The 18,593-nt window shown below is 35.3% G+C and overlaps 1 protein-coding gene and 1 long non-coding RNA gene across 2 annotated transcripts in view; both read left to right on the forward strand.

Moving 5' to 3' along the window:
• The window catches only part of LOC123537041 (uncharacterized), a 34,820-nt gene extending 28,665 nt beyond the window's left edge, over positions 1-6,155 (forward strand). The window contains exons 7-9 of the mRNA XM_053528561.1: positions 174-311; positions 922-1,038; positions 3,922-6,155. Coding sequence (XP_053384536.1) covers positions 174-311; positions 922-1,038; positions 3,922-4,991 — 1,325 coding nt within the window. The 3' untranslated portion in view covers positions 4,992-6,155. The remainder of the gene's footprint in view (positions 1-173; positions 312-921; positions 1,039-3,921) is intronic.
• Positions 6,156-10,380: 4,225 nt separating this feature from the next.
• On the forward strand, positions 10,381-13,289 carry LOC128550143 (uncharacterized). Its single transcript, XR_008368130.1, has 2 exons — positions 10,381-11,033; positions 11,466-13,289. It is a non-coding gene; the product is annotated as an uncharacterized LOC128550143 (long non-coding RNA).
• The last annotated feature ends 5,304 nt before the right edge of the window (positions 13,290-18,593 follow it).

Below are 18,593 nucleotides of genomic sequence, written 5' to 3' on the forward strand. Positions count from 1 at the left end.
ATCATGGGTAGGACAATATTTCTATTATACAAAAAAATCAGATGAGCGTCAGCATCCGCAAGGCGGTGCTCTTGTTTTTATTTACGATAAATTATGTATTTTGTATTTATTATAATTGGAAGTAAGACGTTAGTATAATGTCAGATTTTCAAAGAGTCTGCCTTGCATTTCAGATCCTGTTAGTAAGGCTGTGGCAAATACTGAGAAATTCTGCAGATTTGTTTGCAGTTACAATATACTTATAGCTTGTCACTATAAATGTGATGGTCAGATTCAGTGTCCATTTGGAGAGGATGAAAAAGACTGTCCAGGTACTAGTACTACTATAGTCATCTTTTCTTATGAACATTTATACCAGTCAAAAAATGCAACCTTGCAATTTGTTAGTTTCAGAATTATGCTTAGAATGAACCAATGAGTAATAATAGTTTTGAGATTGGTTTCCAGACTCAGTATAGTTACTTTGTTCCCATTGAAATATCTCTCAGTTGAAGTCTTTGACCTTTAGCCTTTGAACGATGGACCAGTCTATTTTAGAAATTTAGCAGGGTAAAGATTAAAGTTCAGGCAGGGCTAGTTAGCTGTATAAGTAGAACACATTACGGTACTTCCAGTAAAGTTCCAGGTTTTATTTGCACACAAGGTATTATGTATTCCTTGAAGATTTGTTGGAAGATAATTCTAAGATAGCTGTTTGGCAGTTTACAACAAAAACACTTTGGCATTAAGCCATTTATTTAGCTCATTCCAGCAAGTGACTATATAGCAGGTGAGAAATCCAAAATCTCATACAGTACTAGTATACTTCGTTGAATGGAACTTGCTGATTTTTATTTGGGATCCACTGCCATAACGGTTTCAATGACTGGATTGTGTAGTAAAAAATGTGATATTAGTATAAAGTTTCTGATTTCATTTTAGAGATGATATGCGAGGGTAAATTCCGGTGTAATAATAGTCGGTGTATAGACTATGCATATGTTTGTGATACAGTAAATCATTGCAATGACTGGTCAGATGAGAACAGGTGCATGATGGGTAAGAGTATTACCATTTAGTACAGTGTAACTTCCGAAAACCGGACCTTCTGAAAACCGGAAACCTTCGAAAACCGCACGAAACTCAAGGTCCCGATTTTTTCTGTTCTTATTTCTATTTATTTTTAACTTCTGAAAACCGGAACTTCCGAATTCTGAAAACCGGACGATTTTTGAAGGACCGTTTATATTTCAACACTAAAATTGACTTCCGAAAACCGAACAGCAAAATTTTTGCTGGATTAAAAATGTCACCTGTTAATCCAAATACGCTGTCAACATGTTCTTTTGTTTATCTATCAGCAGCCCGCGTTTATTTTGACACGCTAGATAATCACAATGATCATTTGATGCAAAAGTAAGCAAGTAATCAGTGATTACTTTTATTTGTATTCATATTATGAAAACGTGATAAATTAAATATCTTAGTGTGAAAAACTTTTTTAGTGTTTGAACGAAAGAAATTTAGGTGTTTTAGTTCATTTAGTTACATCGATTAAACTCTGCATTGTCAACATTAATGAAATGTTGACGAACTCCAAACTCCAAAAATGGTAAATGTAAGTGGAAAATATTTGCGTAAATGTTATTATTTAAGATTATGTTGTTTCTTTTTATATTTGTTATTTATGTATTTATTATCCTTAATGTTTGTAATTAATTAATGAATTAACTAATAATTTACTTTTAATTAAATTGTAAAATTAAAAAGGATAATAATCTCCTTCATCCTACGTGTAAGAAAACATAACTCTTTTACCAAGTCCATTTCGCCTACAAACTTTCAAACTTCTGAATTCCGGAAACTTCCAAAAACCGAACTTTTAGGCTGGTCCGGAGGTCGTTCGGTTTTCGGAAGTTACACTGTACTAAAAAAATCGGAATTAGATATTTTTAGTCCACCATCATCAGATGGTGGGTTATTCAAATCCCTCTGCGTCCATGGTCTGTCGTCCTTCCGTCCCTCCGTCCTTCCGTCCGTTAGCAATTTCTCGTTATCGCATCACCTCAGAAACTACTGGGGGAATTTTAACCAAACTTTGTCAGAATGATGTATTGATACCCTAGTTGTGTCCCTCTGAAAATCAGACTGGTTCAAAAAATTTTGAGTGAGTTATGGCCCTTCGTTTATTTTCATAATTTACATAGATTTATATAGGGAAAAACTTTGAAAATCTTTTTGTCCAAACCACATGGCCTAGGGCTTTGATATTTGGTATGTAGCATCATATAGTGGTCCTCTACCAAGTTTATTCTAATTATTTCTCTATGGTCAAATATGGCCCCACCCTGGGGGTCACATGGTTTACATAGACTTACATAGGGAAAAAATTTGAAAATCTTCTTGTCCAACACTACAGGGCCTAGGGCTTTGATATTTTGTATGTGACATCATCTGGTGGTCCTCTACTCCTCTACTAAGATTTTTCAAATTATTTCTCTAGGATCAAATATGGCCCCGCCCTGGGGGTCACATTGTTAACATAGACTTATATAGGGAAAAACTTTGAAAATCTTCTTGTCCAAAACCACAAAGCATAGGGCTTTGATATTTATAATGTAGCATCATCTAGTGGTTCTCTACCAAGTTTATTCAAATTATCCCCAAGGGTCAAATATGGCCCCGCCCTGGGGGTCACACGGTTTATATAGGGAAAAACTTTAAACATCTTGTCCATAACCTACAAGATTCAAATTTGGACCACATGCATAATTTTGAGTGGATAGGTGAACCTTGACCTTGATCTTGACCTAGTGACCTACTTTCACATTTCTGTAGCTACAGCCTTCAAATTTGAACCACATGCATACATGTAGCTTTGTGTACCGAAAATAAACTTACTTTGACCTTGACATTGACCTAGTGGCCTACTTTCACATTTTTGAAGGTACAGGCTTCAAATTTGGACCACGTGCATAGTTTTGTGTTCCGAAATGAAATTTGACCTTGATTTTGACCTAGTGACTTACTTTCACATTTATCAAGCTACAGGCTTCAAATTTGGACCACGTGCATAGTTTTGTGTTCTGAATTGAAATTTGACCTTGATTTTTACCTAGCACCTACTTTCACATTTCTCAAGCTACAGCCTTCAGATTTGAAGCACATGCATAGTTTTGTGTACTGAAATGAACGTTGACCTTGAAATTGATCTAGTACCTACTTTCACATTTCTCAAGCTACAGCTTTCAAATTTGGACCACATGCATGGACTTTGACCTTGATTTTGACATTGAGCTAGTCTTGAAATTTGGAACATTAAAAAATGGCTCAATGGTGGGCGCCAAGATCACTCTGTGATTTCTTGTCTTAAACTAGGAGTTCCAAATATTTACTGTTCAGATATGTTTTCCTAAATGAAGATATATACAAGTGATGTTTACCAGTCCTTGTTGAATCTTGAGACCCAGAGGTTGGACGTCAGTGATATATGAATTTGTGGATTTCAACTTTTTGAAATAAAATGAGTGAAAATTTTACTCGTTTGTTGGGAGATTTTATTTCCTTACTTAATCATTGTTAAACTATTTGAAAATAATGTTATTTACATATTCTCTGAATGGAATACATATAACTGTAATTACTCGCTTGTAAGTCGTGGAAATTTTGGGTCTTTGAAGTCTTAATGAGTTCACTTGAAATAAATTTGAAACCTTGAGTCAATCATGCAGAAATAGAGAAAAATTGAAAATTGATTTCCAGAATATTTGCTTTCAGAAATTGTTTTCACAGTACAATATGGTACAACTTAAAACAAATTAAAAAAGAATTTTCTTTATACAATGAATGTACATTTAGATTAAAGTTTGTTGATTGAAACAATCTTAAAATGTTTATCCCCATGAATGTTAAAACTTTATCAGTCTTTGTACTATGTTTCAGTAACGACAGAGCTTCCTCCTGTCGACAGTACAGAGGAGGAAGATAACCAGATGATATGGTTAAAGACTACTGTCTACACAGTTATTGCGTGTACTGTTGGAATTGTCTTTCTCATTTCTGTCATCGTCATAGCGATATTTAGAATCAAGATGAAACGTGCAGCTGTCCGTCGTGCTTTGAGGCAAGCAGAAAGACGGAGGCGTCATAGCAACAGGTGTGAGTCTCAAAACAATTCAAGAACTCAGAGAAATGAACCTGTAGAAAATGAACCGTTCATTTCCGCCCCATCCCCCACCCATTTTGGAAATATTATTGTAAATGTGAATAACGGTGTGCAGTATGTGCCAAATGTAGAGTTTCCTGTTGGAATACAAGCTCCGCCTACATACTCGGAAGTAATGGCGGAGAGCGGTGGAGTTGGTCGCCACTCACCTCCGCCAGAATACAGTACAATAGATAGGAATCCGAATAGAGTTTCTCAGATTCCAGATTCTGAGGTACACATACAGTTGTTAAGTGAATCAAGATCTGTTGAAAATAGTGAGTCTCATATAAGAAGTGAGGCAAGTGAAAATGATCATTACAACATTGAGACATCAGGTGTGCGGCACAGTGAAAGTGTTAATGATTATAATATTGTGACAGATAGTACTGAAAATGCAATAACCACATCATGTTCAGCTCATAGTAATGGTACCAACTCGCTTGGTAGACGAGAGACTGGAAGACAGAGCGCAAGACAGTCTCGAAATGTTAGATCTGTAGGCTCACCTCGTCGGCCTAAACAGCTGAAAGTTCGTGATGGCCAAATAGTTCTAGATGACGATTCTTCGAACTCATCGTCCCCGGAAACTGTAAATAGAAATACTCAAACTAATCCTGCTGATATAACTACACCCAATCAGAATGTTGCAAAACCGGCGCAAATCCAAGTGCAGGCGGGACAAATAATACTAGCCAATCAGGAGTCAGAATCATCAGTAAATGCTGGAGAAGCGGATGGTGCAGTAGCTCAAGGTCAATTAGATGTTAAAGACGGACATATTGTTTTTAAACCTTCAGGATCATGAATTTTTCCCGTAATATTTATTGTAGGGATTTTGTCTTTATAATAAGAAATAAAATGTAGTTTCTGTAAGGGTGTTAATGAAAAAAAAAATGGAGAAAGACTGTATTATGAAACTAGGTTTAAAAGAGTTGCATTTAGGTTAGTTGAGGGAGGACAAATTGTAGATAACTAACATGCTGTTGATTTTATTCACAGATAAAATGGGGTTTTGTTTCCAAGAGAAGGAAGGTTGTGGAATCTAAGATGCATTTATAGTGCCTATTTCGAAAAGAGGGACTGGATCGTTGAAATTTTGTATTCACTTACTTTAAATAGTTAAATTTATGAATCAGTGAGCAAGGTTGGGTATTTAAGGTTTAATGTTTAGAAAGCACACTACTAGGCCTAGGGAGAAAATACACCAATCATAACTAGGTATTGAATTCATTAGCAATAGCTGTAGACCCGGCTTATAGTGTTATGAAAAGGAGTTTTGCGTATGAAATAACCTTATAATTGTATGTATAGCCCATGCCTTTTGTATTTATCGTTCTAGACAAGAGTTACTGAACCCATTATCCATGGGAAATGTTGTCCACATGGTAAATTTGGAAACCATTTCTAGACATTTTTGCCTTTAAAAAAAAGGCAGTTTATTTGTTCAAATGTACACTATCAGATGTTTCAAATTTAAGTTGTGTATATTTATTAATATGTTAGGGATGATAAAAATAAAGGTTATTCACTGGAATACAGGTCCAATAAATGACATTTGAGCAACTTGCTTCAGGGCCTAAGGTGATGAATCGAGATTAAGGAGACCAGTCTCAGATTGGAGTCATGCCATTGGTCTGTTTTCAGTTGAGTCCGGAAACAACCAATTAGATGCTAGAATTTTGAGAGTGGTCTCCTAATACTCTGTTAGTCACTCATCGTCAGCTTATGTCATGTATAAACAAGCCTAGAGTATAATGACTAAAGGCCTATCAGTTTATCATCTAAGTGTATTATTTATATGACAATCTTGCCAGATACAAGTTACAAAATAGCTATCAGGTATAAATTATATTTCACTATTAAGGCTGTTGAATTTAGGAAGTGTCGGATACATTGGTATCAAGTATTATTATAATTTGACTGTAAATGCAATTAGAAACTACCTTATACAGATAAAATATAAATTGAGTGATCTGACTTTAAATTCAGTTAAAATTTGACAATAGAGAGGTTTTGATTTCATACATGTGAAATATGTATGGGGGTCTCCATGGCTGAGTAATTAATGTCGGTGACATTCAGTCACTTGGTCCTTACCAGCCTGGCTTCAAAAATTTAATTTGGGTGTAGAATTCTTTATGTTAGGAAGTCATCCAGCTGGCTTACGAACAATCAGTGGTTCTACCAAGGTGCAGTCCCCACAATTGTGGCCTTTTAACAAATTGCTTGCTACAGGTAAATCTAGTTGAACTTGTAGTGCATGCCTTTTAACAAATTGCTTGCTACAGGTAAATCAAGTTGAACTTGTAGTGCAGGCCTTTTAACAAATTGCTTGCTACAGGTAAATCTAGTTGAACATGTAGTGCAGGCCTTTTAACAAATTGCTTGCTACAGGTAAATCTAGTTGAACATGTAGTGCATGCCTTTTAACAAATTGCTTGCTACAGGTAAATCTAGTTGAACATGTAGTGCAGAACTTTTTAATATTGCAATTGCTTAAGGGTAAATCAAACTTCGAAATAGGAGATCCTTATAACAAAATACTATTGCTACCAGTTAAATCAGTAACATCAGTATGCAGCCTTTCAAACAATAAGTCTTGTGCTTCGTGCAACATCTAGTTGTTACATTTGATCTCATTTTGGAAGTATATCATATGCAAGTATTTTAATCGTTAGTCATCATCTATATACACATTTTTTGCAATATAATGAGATCTTATTAAATTAACTAATCCCTGTACATGTGCAACATCACCTGATCTAAAGTTAGAACCAATATTAAACCAGTACATAAATTGAACCAAGCTCTTAAACCAGCACATAACATCTAATTAGTACATTATGTAACCATGGCACACGTCCCTTATCAAACATATAACCAATTACAGTACATATATGCAAAAACTTCAAACGCTAACTACTCTTTGCAACCAACTCAACGATACACACATATATATCACCGCTTAACAGAACACTCAGTACATTATGACAGCTCAAGATAAATACAGTAATTATGCACCACCTCAAAAGCAAACATACAGTATGTTGAACATTGCTCAACAGATAACACGTCTTGTCTTCATGCCTAATCAGTCATTTTTTATTCTGATTCATTGAGGTACTTAAGCATAAATGCATTTTTATCTAGGTCTGAGACAGATGCTAAATGTGGGATATGTCACATTTTTTTGCACATTTATACCATTGTCCATATGATACCTATATTTGAAATTAGAACCAAGTAGCTGATAGACCATGGTGCAACAGTTGCCTGCATCTAAAATTAGAACCAAGTTACTGGTAGACCATGGTACAACAGTCGCCTGTATCTAAAATTAGAACCAAGTTACTGGTAGACCATGGTACAACAGTCGCCTGTATCTAAAATTAGAACCAAGTTACTGGTAGACCATGGCACAACAGTCGCCTGTATCTAAAATTAGAACCAAGTTACTGGTAGACCATGGTACAACAGTCACCTGTATATAAAATTAGAACCAAGTTACTGGTAGACCATGGTGCAACAGTCACCCGTATCTAAAATTCATACCTCATGTTTTTATTTCGATATAAATGATATGTGAAACCAAAATTTGTTTTGGTGCGCCGTAAAACCCAAATAAATAAATAAATAAGTATCTAAAATTAGAACCAAGTTACTGGTAGACCATGGTGCAACATTCACCTGTATCTAAAACTAGAAACAAGTTACTGGTAGGCCATGGTGCAACAGTCACCTGTATCTAAAATTAGAACCAAGTTGCTGGTAGACCATGGTGCAACATTCATCTGTATCTAAAATTAGGACCAAGTTACTGGTGACTATGATGCAATATACACCTGTCTTATAAAACATATAGAGAATACCCAGGCTTGTATGCTATCAGGGATGATGCAGGTTTTATAAGTGATTGTTTTTTACTTAACCAAGTACAGTAATGGTCATAAAACTTAGGAAGTTCCACTCTGCAAAAATGGGTTGCTTTCTTATCGACACGAGTAAACCAAAATTTACTGTAAAAGCACATATTTTCGCGAGGTCAAAATTTCGCGATTTTGGTATTTTGACTATGTTCGCGAGGTTTAATATTCGCGAAATTGTAAAAATGGTATCCTACTTGAATTACCATTATACTAATGGTGAATATTTATGCGAGGATTAATTTTCGCGAGATGTAGGGCCTCGCGAATATAGTGAAAATTAAACCCTCTCGAAAATTTCTGCTTTTACAGTAAGAACTTGGCTCTTTTAGCTATTTTTATTTGAATTCATTTTATTCAAAAGTGTTATTTAAAGACCTATTTTTTAACCAGTATATAATTTTGATGATTAAATACTAGAAGATAGTTTTAAGATAACCATGTTTCCTATAATATTTTGTTTAGAACCTTGATTTTTGCAAACCATGTTTTCTGTAATACTTAAGAACAGTGGTGTTTGCAAATCATGTTTCTGTAACATGTTAGAACAGTGGTGTTTGCCAATCATGTTTCTGTAATATGTTTGAACAGTGGTATTTGCAAGTCTTGTCTCTGTAACATTTTAGAACAGTGGTATTTGCCAGTCATGTTTCTGTAACATTTAAGAACAGTGGTATTGCCAATCATGTTTCTGTAACATGTTAGAACAGTGGTATTTGCCAGTCATGTTTCTGTAACATTTAAGAACAGTGGTATTGCCAATCATGTTTCTGTAACATTTTAGAACAGTGATATTTGCCAATCATGTTTCTGTAACATGTTAGAACAGTGGTATTGCAAATCATGTTTCTGTAACATGTTAGAACAGTGATATTTGCCAATCATGTTTCTGTAACATGTTAGAACAGTGGTATTGCCAATCATGTTTCTGTAACATTTTAGAACAGTGGTTTTTGCCAATCATGTTTCTGAAACATGTTAGAACAGTGGTATTGCAAGTCATGCCTCTGTAACATTTTAGAACAGTTGTTTTTGCCAATCATGTTTCTGTAACGTTAGAACAGTGGTATTTGCCAGTCTTATTTCTGTAACATGTTAGAACAGTGATATTTGCCAATCATGTTTCTGTAACATGTTAGAACAGTGGTATTGCCAATCATGCTTCTGTAACATGTTGGAACAGTGGTATTTGCATATCATGTTTCTGTAACTGTAACATGTTAGCACTGATATTTGCCAATCATGTTTCTGTAACATGTTAGAACAGTGGTATTGCAAGTCATGTCTCTTAACATTTTAGAACAGTGATATTTGCCAATCATGTTTCTGTAACATGTTAGAACAGTGGTATTGCAAATCATGTTTCTGAAACATTTTAGAACAGTGGTATTGCAAGTCATGTCTCTGTAACATTTCAGAACAGTGGTATTGCAAGTCATGTCTGTAACATTTTAGAACAGTGGTTTTTGCCAATCATGTTTCTGTAACATGTTAGAACAGTGGTATTGCAAGTCATGTTTCTGTAACATTTCAGAACAGTGGTATTGCAAGTCATGTCTGTAACATTTTAGAACAGTGGTTTTTGCCAATCATGTTTCTGTAACATGTTAGAACAGTGGTATTGCAAGTCATGTCTCTGTAACATTTCGAACAGTATATTGAGTATGTCTGTACATTTGAACAGTGTTTTGCCACATGTTTCTGTAACATGTTAGACATGGTATTGCAATCATGTTTCTGTAACATGTTAGAACAGTGGTTTTTGCCAATCATGTTTCTGAAACATATTAGAACAGTGGTATTGCCAATCATGCTTCTGTAACATGTTGGAACAGTGGTATTTGCAATCATGTTTCTGTAACGTAACATGTTAGCTGATATTGCAATCATGTTTTGTAAATGTTGAACATGGTATTGCAGTCTGTCTCTAACATTTTAGAACAGTGATATTTGCCAATCATGTTTTTTAACATGTTAGAACAGTGGTATTGCAAGTCATGTCTCTGTAACATTTTAGAACAGTGGTTTTTGCCAATCATGTTTCTGTAACATGTTAGAACAGTGGTTTTTGCCAATCATGTTTATGTAACATTTTAGAACAGTGGTTTTTGCCAATCATGTTTCTGTAACATGTTAGAAAGTGGTATTGCCAGTCATGTCTCTGTAACATTTGAATGGTTTGCCAATCATTCTGTACTTTTGTACTGGTATTGCAAGTCATGTTCTTAACATTTTGACAGAGTATTTGCATCATGTTTTAATGCATTTAGATTTAGAAACCAGTAAATTTAAGTAAGTTTATATCTTTTAATAGCTTAAAATAAGACATTTTTGTCATTAAAAGTCCTGTATTTTTTGCAGAAATCCTTACATACTTCACTCAGAGAAGTTAAGGGATCATTTTAATAGAATAAACAGGTAAAGCATACTTTACATTGTATCTTTGTATTTTAGTTTATATACATAATGTCTAGAAGAAGAAATGATCTGGGCACTATACATTTTTTACTTTAACTTTATTAGTTTTTATGATAGATTTTAAATTCCCCCTCTTCCAAAAGTTTACATTGTTCCTTGTAAATGAAGTGTTATTTTGTCTTCCACACCACTGTGTGGTGGGAGACATATTGATTTACTCCTGTCCATCTTTCTGTGTGTTTGTCTGTCCGTCTGTCACAAATCTTGTCCGCACTCTCAGTCGAACATTTCTCATCAAATCTTCACTAAACTTGAACAAAATGTGTTTGCCGATAAGTCCTCGGCCAAGTTCGATAACTAGCCAAATTAGCCCAGGCACTTCGGAATTATGGCACTTGAATTACCGAAAATTGCTTAGGTCTTGGTGCATAAATGACTCGTATACTACTTTTCAGATGGTGCATAAATGACTTGTATACTACTTTTCAGATGATTAGGCAGTTGAGGTCTTAGTGCATGGTTGACTCATATACTGCTATTCAGATGATTAGGCAGTTGAGGTCTTAGTGCATGGTTGACTCATATACAACTATTCAGATGATTAGGCAGTTGAGGTCTTAGTGCATGGTTGACTCATATACAACTATTCAGATGATTAGGCAGTTGAGGTCTTAGTGCATGGTTGACTCATATACAACTATTCAGATGATTAGGCAGTTGAGGTCTTAGTGCATGGTTGACTCATATACAACTATTCAGATGATTAGGCAGTTGAGGTCTTAGTGCATGGTTGACTCATATACTACTATTCAGATGATTAGGCAGTTGAGGTCTTAGTGCATGGTTGACTCATATACAACTATTCAGATGATTAGGCAGTTGAGGTCTTAGTGCATGGTTGACTCATATACAACTATTCAGATGATTAGGCAGTTGAGGTCTTAGTGCATGGTTGACTCATATACAACTATTCAGATGATTAGGCAGTTGTGGGAGACATGCGCTTTTTTCAGAAGCAGCTCTAGTTCTTTTTGTTTTACAGTAATATTGGCCTAAATATGGATATAAATACAATTTGTCAGATATATTTGACAAAAGAAAAATGATGGGAAAACAGCTAAACACATGCCCATACTTGATCTCACTATAATTTTGAAAGAATATTAGTCCCGTCTTTGTTACAGAATGTTTGATTCACGTTTTAAGGCTTTTCTTTAATTTCTTTCTAAATAATTTATGAATATATTGACATTAGTATCTTGCTGCAGAACTTGAAAGGTGGAGAAACAAACTTTAATTTTCCGAATATACAAAATGATTTTAGATACATGATAGAAAGTCTCATTTAGATGGGGATATTTTTATGCGGCCAGTATTGTAGATCTGGGAGGCATAAAGTGATTGAACTGTCAATATGTCAGTTCACCCAGCTGAGTATACATCATCAACATGAAGTGGACATGTGCTTTTTATCAGGACTTTGTTGTCTAATTATTTTGTTCAAATTATGCCCCATTTTTGGACAATGTTGCAACTTTTTTTTGTACATTGTTTACTCAGTTCCATTCAACATCCATTCACTGCCATGGAAACATGTTGTACGTACTTAATATGAAGTGGACTTACACATAATTTTGAGACTCAATTGTCCACAATTTGTTCTTGTGTTATGCCCATTTTTGTACTTAACAATATTAGAGCTCATTTTCACCTTGTGTACTCAACTTCTTCTTGAGTTTCTGTCAAATCCAATTGAAACTTAGTAATGTATACGTCATTAAGATAAAGTGGACATGCCCATATTGTTGAGACTTTAATGTCTAATTACCGGTACTTTTCATGGATTTAGTCCTTTTTGACTTGTTATGTAATGCTGTCATGCATTTTCAGTTGGTATTTTTCATAGTGTTGTAACTTTTGTACTGCTTTATGAAATTTATTGGCTTAAATCCTCAGCGGTATATATAATTTTCATTGTATTTAAAAAGTAAATAAACTTCTGCTATTTTTGAAAGGACATTTAAATGTCTTAACAAATAACACTAATGATAATGCTTAGTGCTACAAAAAGTTACAGGTCATTGAAATAAAGGAAATAAAATATTACTTTGGATGGTAAATTTATTTAATGTTGACTCCAAAATTGTTTATTTTTTCTCTTAAAGTTTCATAGGCTTGAATTTAATGTAGGGATTTTCCTATGAAAAGTCTCTTTAGGCGGTAAGTTTGAATGATTAAAGATATCTTCGAAAGTCATGGAAGGTTTATTACCACAGAACTCCTTTGAAACTATGTATAACTTTTTTAGGCTCTTACAAAATGATGAAATAATTTACAAAAAGTTCTGATACAGAAATGGGGAATTAAACAGCTTTAGATTTGGCCTAATCTGCTTTATATATTGTGTATGAGTTGTATAGGGTAGTAAGGTAACTGAAAAAACTCAGTTTTCTAGCCTCACATTTTATAATGCATTGTTCACTTTTCTTTATAAAAAAAGCAGAAAATAATCCTATATTTTAGTACAAAAAAGACCATTACATGACCTGTTAATAAAGGTTTTGTTCTTAAATCAAATTATCATAATCAGTTCATTATTGTTTCAGGGTCATTCAAACAGTGATTGTTGTTTTGCAGTCAAGTAACAGAACTACATATATCTCATTTGTACCAAATTCTATTCTATATCAGTGAGTCAGGGTGCTTTATTGTATCAGAACTGTGTAATATACTAGTCAAAAGTAAAATTATAGTGACTTCTAGTTGTGTGGTTATTGTTGACTTCAAATCAACTGAACCTCACTAATTGCATAGAATTAATTGTTTTACTTAGGTGTCTGCATGTGCCTGAAAGTCTGAAGTAGAAATCGGCATGTTTCCCTTGGGTTTCCTTCCAAAAGTTGAAAAAAATTATCAGTTCCATCAACAAATATGCTCTAATGTTGTTACTGTTTAGAGGTTCATGTGTATGGTGATATGTCTGGCAAAAATCGAAATTTGAGGCCAGGCTATCTTTGATTTAAGAATGGAATGAAACAGTTACCTTTAGTATGAGAGATACTGAGCATCATGTTACATTACTTTTTAAATGACTTGCAGAACTTTACAACTGTTAGAATACAGGTATTTGTTATAATTTGCTATACATATATGCTTTTGCTTACAACCAAATATGTAACCATGGTTTCCAAATGTTTTATCTTACCGTTTGCTTTTACATAATGTAAATCTGTTAGTATACTTGTGCTTTTTATTATTAAATTGTATTTCTGAATGTAATTTTTAATTCCAAAATGTTCTTTTTTGTGTGCAGCAATATGATATTAAAATTATTTACAAGGTTGAAATAACTATTCATTATTCTTTTAAGGTTCTTTCTAGGAATATTAAGGTGCAGCAATGTACCTGTGTATTATTTTCTTAGAGGAGTAAACATTCCCAATGCATTGTAAATAGTTCTGAGAGATAAAGAAAGCTTGATTGGTAAATAGTTTTATGGGACAAGGAAAACTTGATTGGTGAATAGTTCTACAAGGCAAGGAAACCTTGATTGGTAAATAGTTTTACAGAGCGATGAAACCATGATTGGTAAATAGTTCTGTGAGACAAGGAAAACTTGATTGGTGCATAGTTCTGCGAGACAAGGACAAATTGATTGGTAAATCTTGCTACTGAGCAAGGAAAATTTGATTGTAAATAGTTCTACAGGGCAAAGAAATCTTGATTGGTAAGTATTCCTGCAAAGCAAGGAAAGGTTGATCTGTAAATAGTTCTATGGGGTAATATAATGGAAGCTTGTTTGGTAGTACTGCGAGACAAGGAATACTTGATAGGTGTATAGTTCTGAAAGACAAGGAAAACTTGATAGGTGCATCGTTATACCGGGCAAGCAAACTTGATTGGAAATAATTGTTTAATTATAAATAGTTCCGCTTGACAAGAAAAAATTGATTTGTAAATAGTTTCTTCAAATATAGGCCATTCAATGACATGTAGAATTCTGGTAGCCATGGCAGCCAAAAGGAAAACTTTAAAAATCTCAGAAACCATTGTCCCGATTTTGAAATAATTTCAGACTATGAAATGTTCCTTGAATAACCCTCAAAGATTCCTTCAGTTCATTCTGTTTCATTAAAAAACATGGTCACCTGCGGATGGGTATATTTTTTATTAGCTTATCTGTCACAAAGTGACAAGGTGAGCTTTTGTGATCGCGCGGCGTCCGTCTGTCCATGTGTGCGTCCGTAAACTTTTGCTTGTGACCACTCTAGAGGTCACATTTTTTGTGGGATCTTTATGAAAGTTGGTCAGAATGTTCATCTTGATGATATTTAGGTCAAGTTTGAAACTGGGTCACATGCCATCAAAAACTAGGTCAGTAGGTCTAAAAATAGAAAAACCTTGTGACCTCTCTAGAGGCCATATATTTCAAAGGTCTTCATGAAAATTGGTCAGAATGTTCACCTTGACGATATCTAAGTCAAGTTCGAAACTGGGTCACATGCCCTCAAAAACTAGGTCAGTAGGTCTAAAAATAGAAAAACCTTGTGACCTCTCTAGAGGCCATATATTTCAAAAGATCTTCATGAAAATTGGTCAGAACGTTCATCTTGATGATATCTAGGTCAAGTTCGAAACTGGGTCACGTGCCTTCAAAAACTAGGTCAGTAGGTCAAATAATAGAAAAACCTTGTGACCTCTCTAGAGGTCATATTTTTCATGGGATCTGTATGAAAATAGGTCTGAATGTTCATCTTGATGATATCTAGGTCAAGTTTAAAACTGGGTCACATGCGGTCAAAAACTAGGACGGTAGGTCTAAAAATAGAAAAACCTTGTGACCTCTCTAGAGGCCATATATTTCATGAGATCTTCATGAAAATTGGTCAGAAAGTTAACCTTGATGATATCTAGATCAAGTTCGAAAGTGGGTCACGTGCCAACAAAAACTAGGTCAGTAGGTCAAATAATAGAAAAACCTTGTGACCTCTCTAGAGGCCATATTTTTCATGGGATTTGTATGGAAGTTGGTCTGAATGTTCATCTTGATGATATCTAGGTCAAGTTCGAAAGTGGGTCACGTGCCTTCAAAAACTTGGTCAGTAGGTCAGATAATAGAAAAACCTTGTGACCTCCCTAGAGGCCATATTTTCATGGGATCTGTATGAAAGTTGGTCTGAATGTTCATCTTGATGATATCTAGGTCAAGTTTGAAACAGGGTCATGTGCGGTCAAAAACATGGTCAGTAGGTCTAGAAATAGAAAAACCTTGTGACCTCTAGAGGCCATACTTGTGAATGGATATCCATAAAAACTGGTCAGAATGTTCATCTTGATGATATCTAGATCAAGTTCGAAAGTGGGTCACGTGCCATCAAAAAGTAGGTCAGTAGGTCAAATAATGAAAAAAACGTGACCTCTCTAGATGCCATATTTTTCATGGGATCTGTATGAAAGTTGGTCTGAATGTTTATCTTGGTGATATATAGGTCAGATTTGAAACTGGGTCAACTGCGGTCAAAAACTAGGTCAGTAGGTCTTGAAATAGAAAAACCTTGTGACCTCTCTAGAGGCCATACCCTTGAATGGATCTTCATGAAAATTGGTCAGAATGTTCCCTTGTTGATATCTAGGTCATGTTTGAAACTGGGTCACGTGCCTTAAAAAACTAGGTCAGTAGGTCAAATAATAAAGAAACCTTGTGACCTCTCTAGAGGCCATACTTTTCATGGGATCTGTATGAAAGTTGGTCTGAATGTTCATCTTGATGATATCTAGGTCAAGTTTGAAACTGGGTCAACTGCAGTCAAAAACTAGGTCAGTAGGTCTAAAATTATTAAAATCTTTTGACCTCTCTAGAGGCCATATTTTTCAATGGAGCTTCATGAAAATTGATCTGAATGTTCACCTTGATGATATCTAGATCAGTTTCGAAACTGGGTCACGTGCGGTCAAAAACTAGGCCAGTAGATATAAAAATAGAAAAACCTTGTGACCTCTCTAGAGGCCATATTTTTCATGAGATCTTCATGAAAATTAGTGAGAATGTTAACCTTGATTTTATCTAGGTAAAGCTCAAAACAGGGTCACGTATCTTCGAAAACTAGATCAATAGGTCAAATAATAGAAAAACCTTGTGACCTCTCTAGAGACCATATTTGTCAATGGATCTTCATGAAAATTGGTCAGAACTTTTAACTTGATAATATCTAGGTCAAGTTCAAAACTGGGTCACATGAGCTCAAAAACTAGGTCACTATGTCAAATAATAGAAAAAACGACATCAAACTCAAAACTGGGTCATGTGGGAAGAGGTGAGCGATTCAGGACCATCATGGTCCTCTTGTTAAACATCCCTGAAATGGCTGGCTCGATTTCAAAATAATTTTACAGAAATATTCTTAGATTACCCTCTACATCGTTAAAGACATGGCTGCCGGTGTAATGAAGTATTTCGTTCCCCATAGAATAATGACCTCACGGTCATTATTCTATAGAAAAAGTGACCCCCCGGTCATAGTATTATGACCTCCAGATCATAGTACTATGACTCCCCCAAGTGAAGTAAACTGAACCTCACGAAGAATATTGACTCCCATAAAAAAACGACCCCGGTCATTTGGTCAAATTTAGTGATAACTCATGTATCTAAGGCCTAATTGCTGCATTTTATGCCCCCACTCGGGGGAGGGGGGGGGGGATATAGATTTGCCCTTGTCCGTCCGTCCGTCCTTCCGTTTGACCATTAGCCCCAGATACCATCACTTGACACAGAAATCAGAGCATTCCACAACGGGAAAAGGGATTCTATTTCTAGACGCTGTATCTTGGTGTATACATTTTTTTCAGGAAAATAATTCACAATACGTTCACAAAACTCACCAGTGTCAATAATCCCTGCAAACTTCGGTATGAAGTAATTCTTCAGAAGAAAACTGCACAAGAAACTGCTAGCATAGAACTTAGTATTAATAGAAGTTGCAATACTTAGCAGTGGCAGTAAAGTACGGTAGCGGCAACAATAGAAAGTAGTAGTAGTAGCAGTAGTAGTAGTAGTAGTGGTGGCAGTGGTAGTGGCAGTTGCAGTAGCAGCAGCAGCAGCAGAGGAATAAGTGACAGCAACAACAGCAGCAGGAGAAGAAGAGGTAGATGTACAAGACGTATTAGTGGAAGCAGGTATAGTAGGATCAGTAGTAGCAGTTGTAGTAGTAGTAGTAGAAGTAGTAGTAGTAGTAGTAGTAGAAGAAGAAGAAGTACATGTAGTAATAGCAATAGAAGTAGCGGCACCAGTTGTAGATCTAGTAAAATTGTCCGTTAGGTTTGGTGGGGATCACTTTTTAATAGATATTATCATCGAAAGTCTTTTTAGGAGCCGGTGTTTTACACGGAAAGAGTAACTTTTTTAAATAGAATAATGTCCGGGAATCGATATTGTATGAAAGTTCGAATGTAGTAATTTCGGCAGTGAGTATTTTACATGGAAGGAGTCACTTTTTCTATAGAATAATAACCGGGGTCGTTATTCTATGAGATTCGAAGGGAGTCCTCTTTAGGGAGTCAGTATTGTACTTGGAGGGGTCAGTTTTGCTATAGAATAATGACCGGGGGGGCGTTATTCTATAGAGTTTTCAAAGGGAGTCAGTTTTTTTATGAGGGGAGTCAATATTTTACAGGAAAGGAGTCACATTTTCTATAGAATAATGACCGGGAGGTCGTTATTCTATGGGGGTCGAAATACTTCATTACACCGGCGCCTGTCGTCTGTCGTCCGTCAACATTTGGCTTGTGTATGCGATAGAGGCTGTATTTTTCAACTTATTTTCACAAAATTTAGTCAGAATGATAACATTGATAACATTTAGGCCAAATTTGAAATATGGGTCATCTGGGGTCAAAAACTAGGTCACTAGGTCAAATCGAAGAAAAACCTTGTGTATGCGATAGAGGCTGTATTTTTCAACTGATCTTCATGAATTTTGGTCAGAATGATTACCTTGATGAAATCTAGGCCAAATTCGAAAATGGGTCACCTGGGTTCAAAAAGTAAGTCACTAGGTCAAATCGAA

This window comes from Mercenaria mercenaria, chromosome 17, assembly GCF_021730395.1.
Source record: "Mercenaria mercenaria strain notata chromosome 17, MADL_Memer_1, whole genome shotgun sequence".
Classification (NCBI taxonomy): Eukaryota; Metazoa; Mollusca; class Bivalvia; order Venerida; family Veneridae; genus Mercenaria; species Mercenaria mercenaria.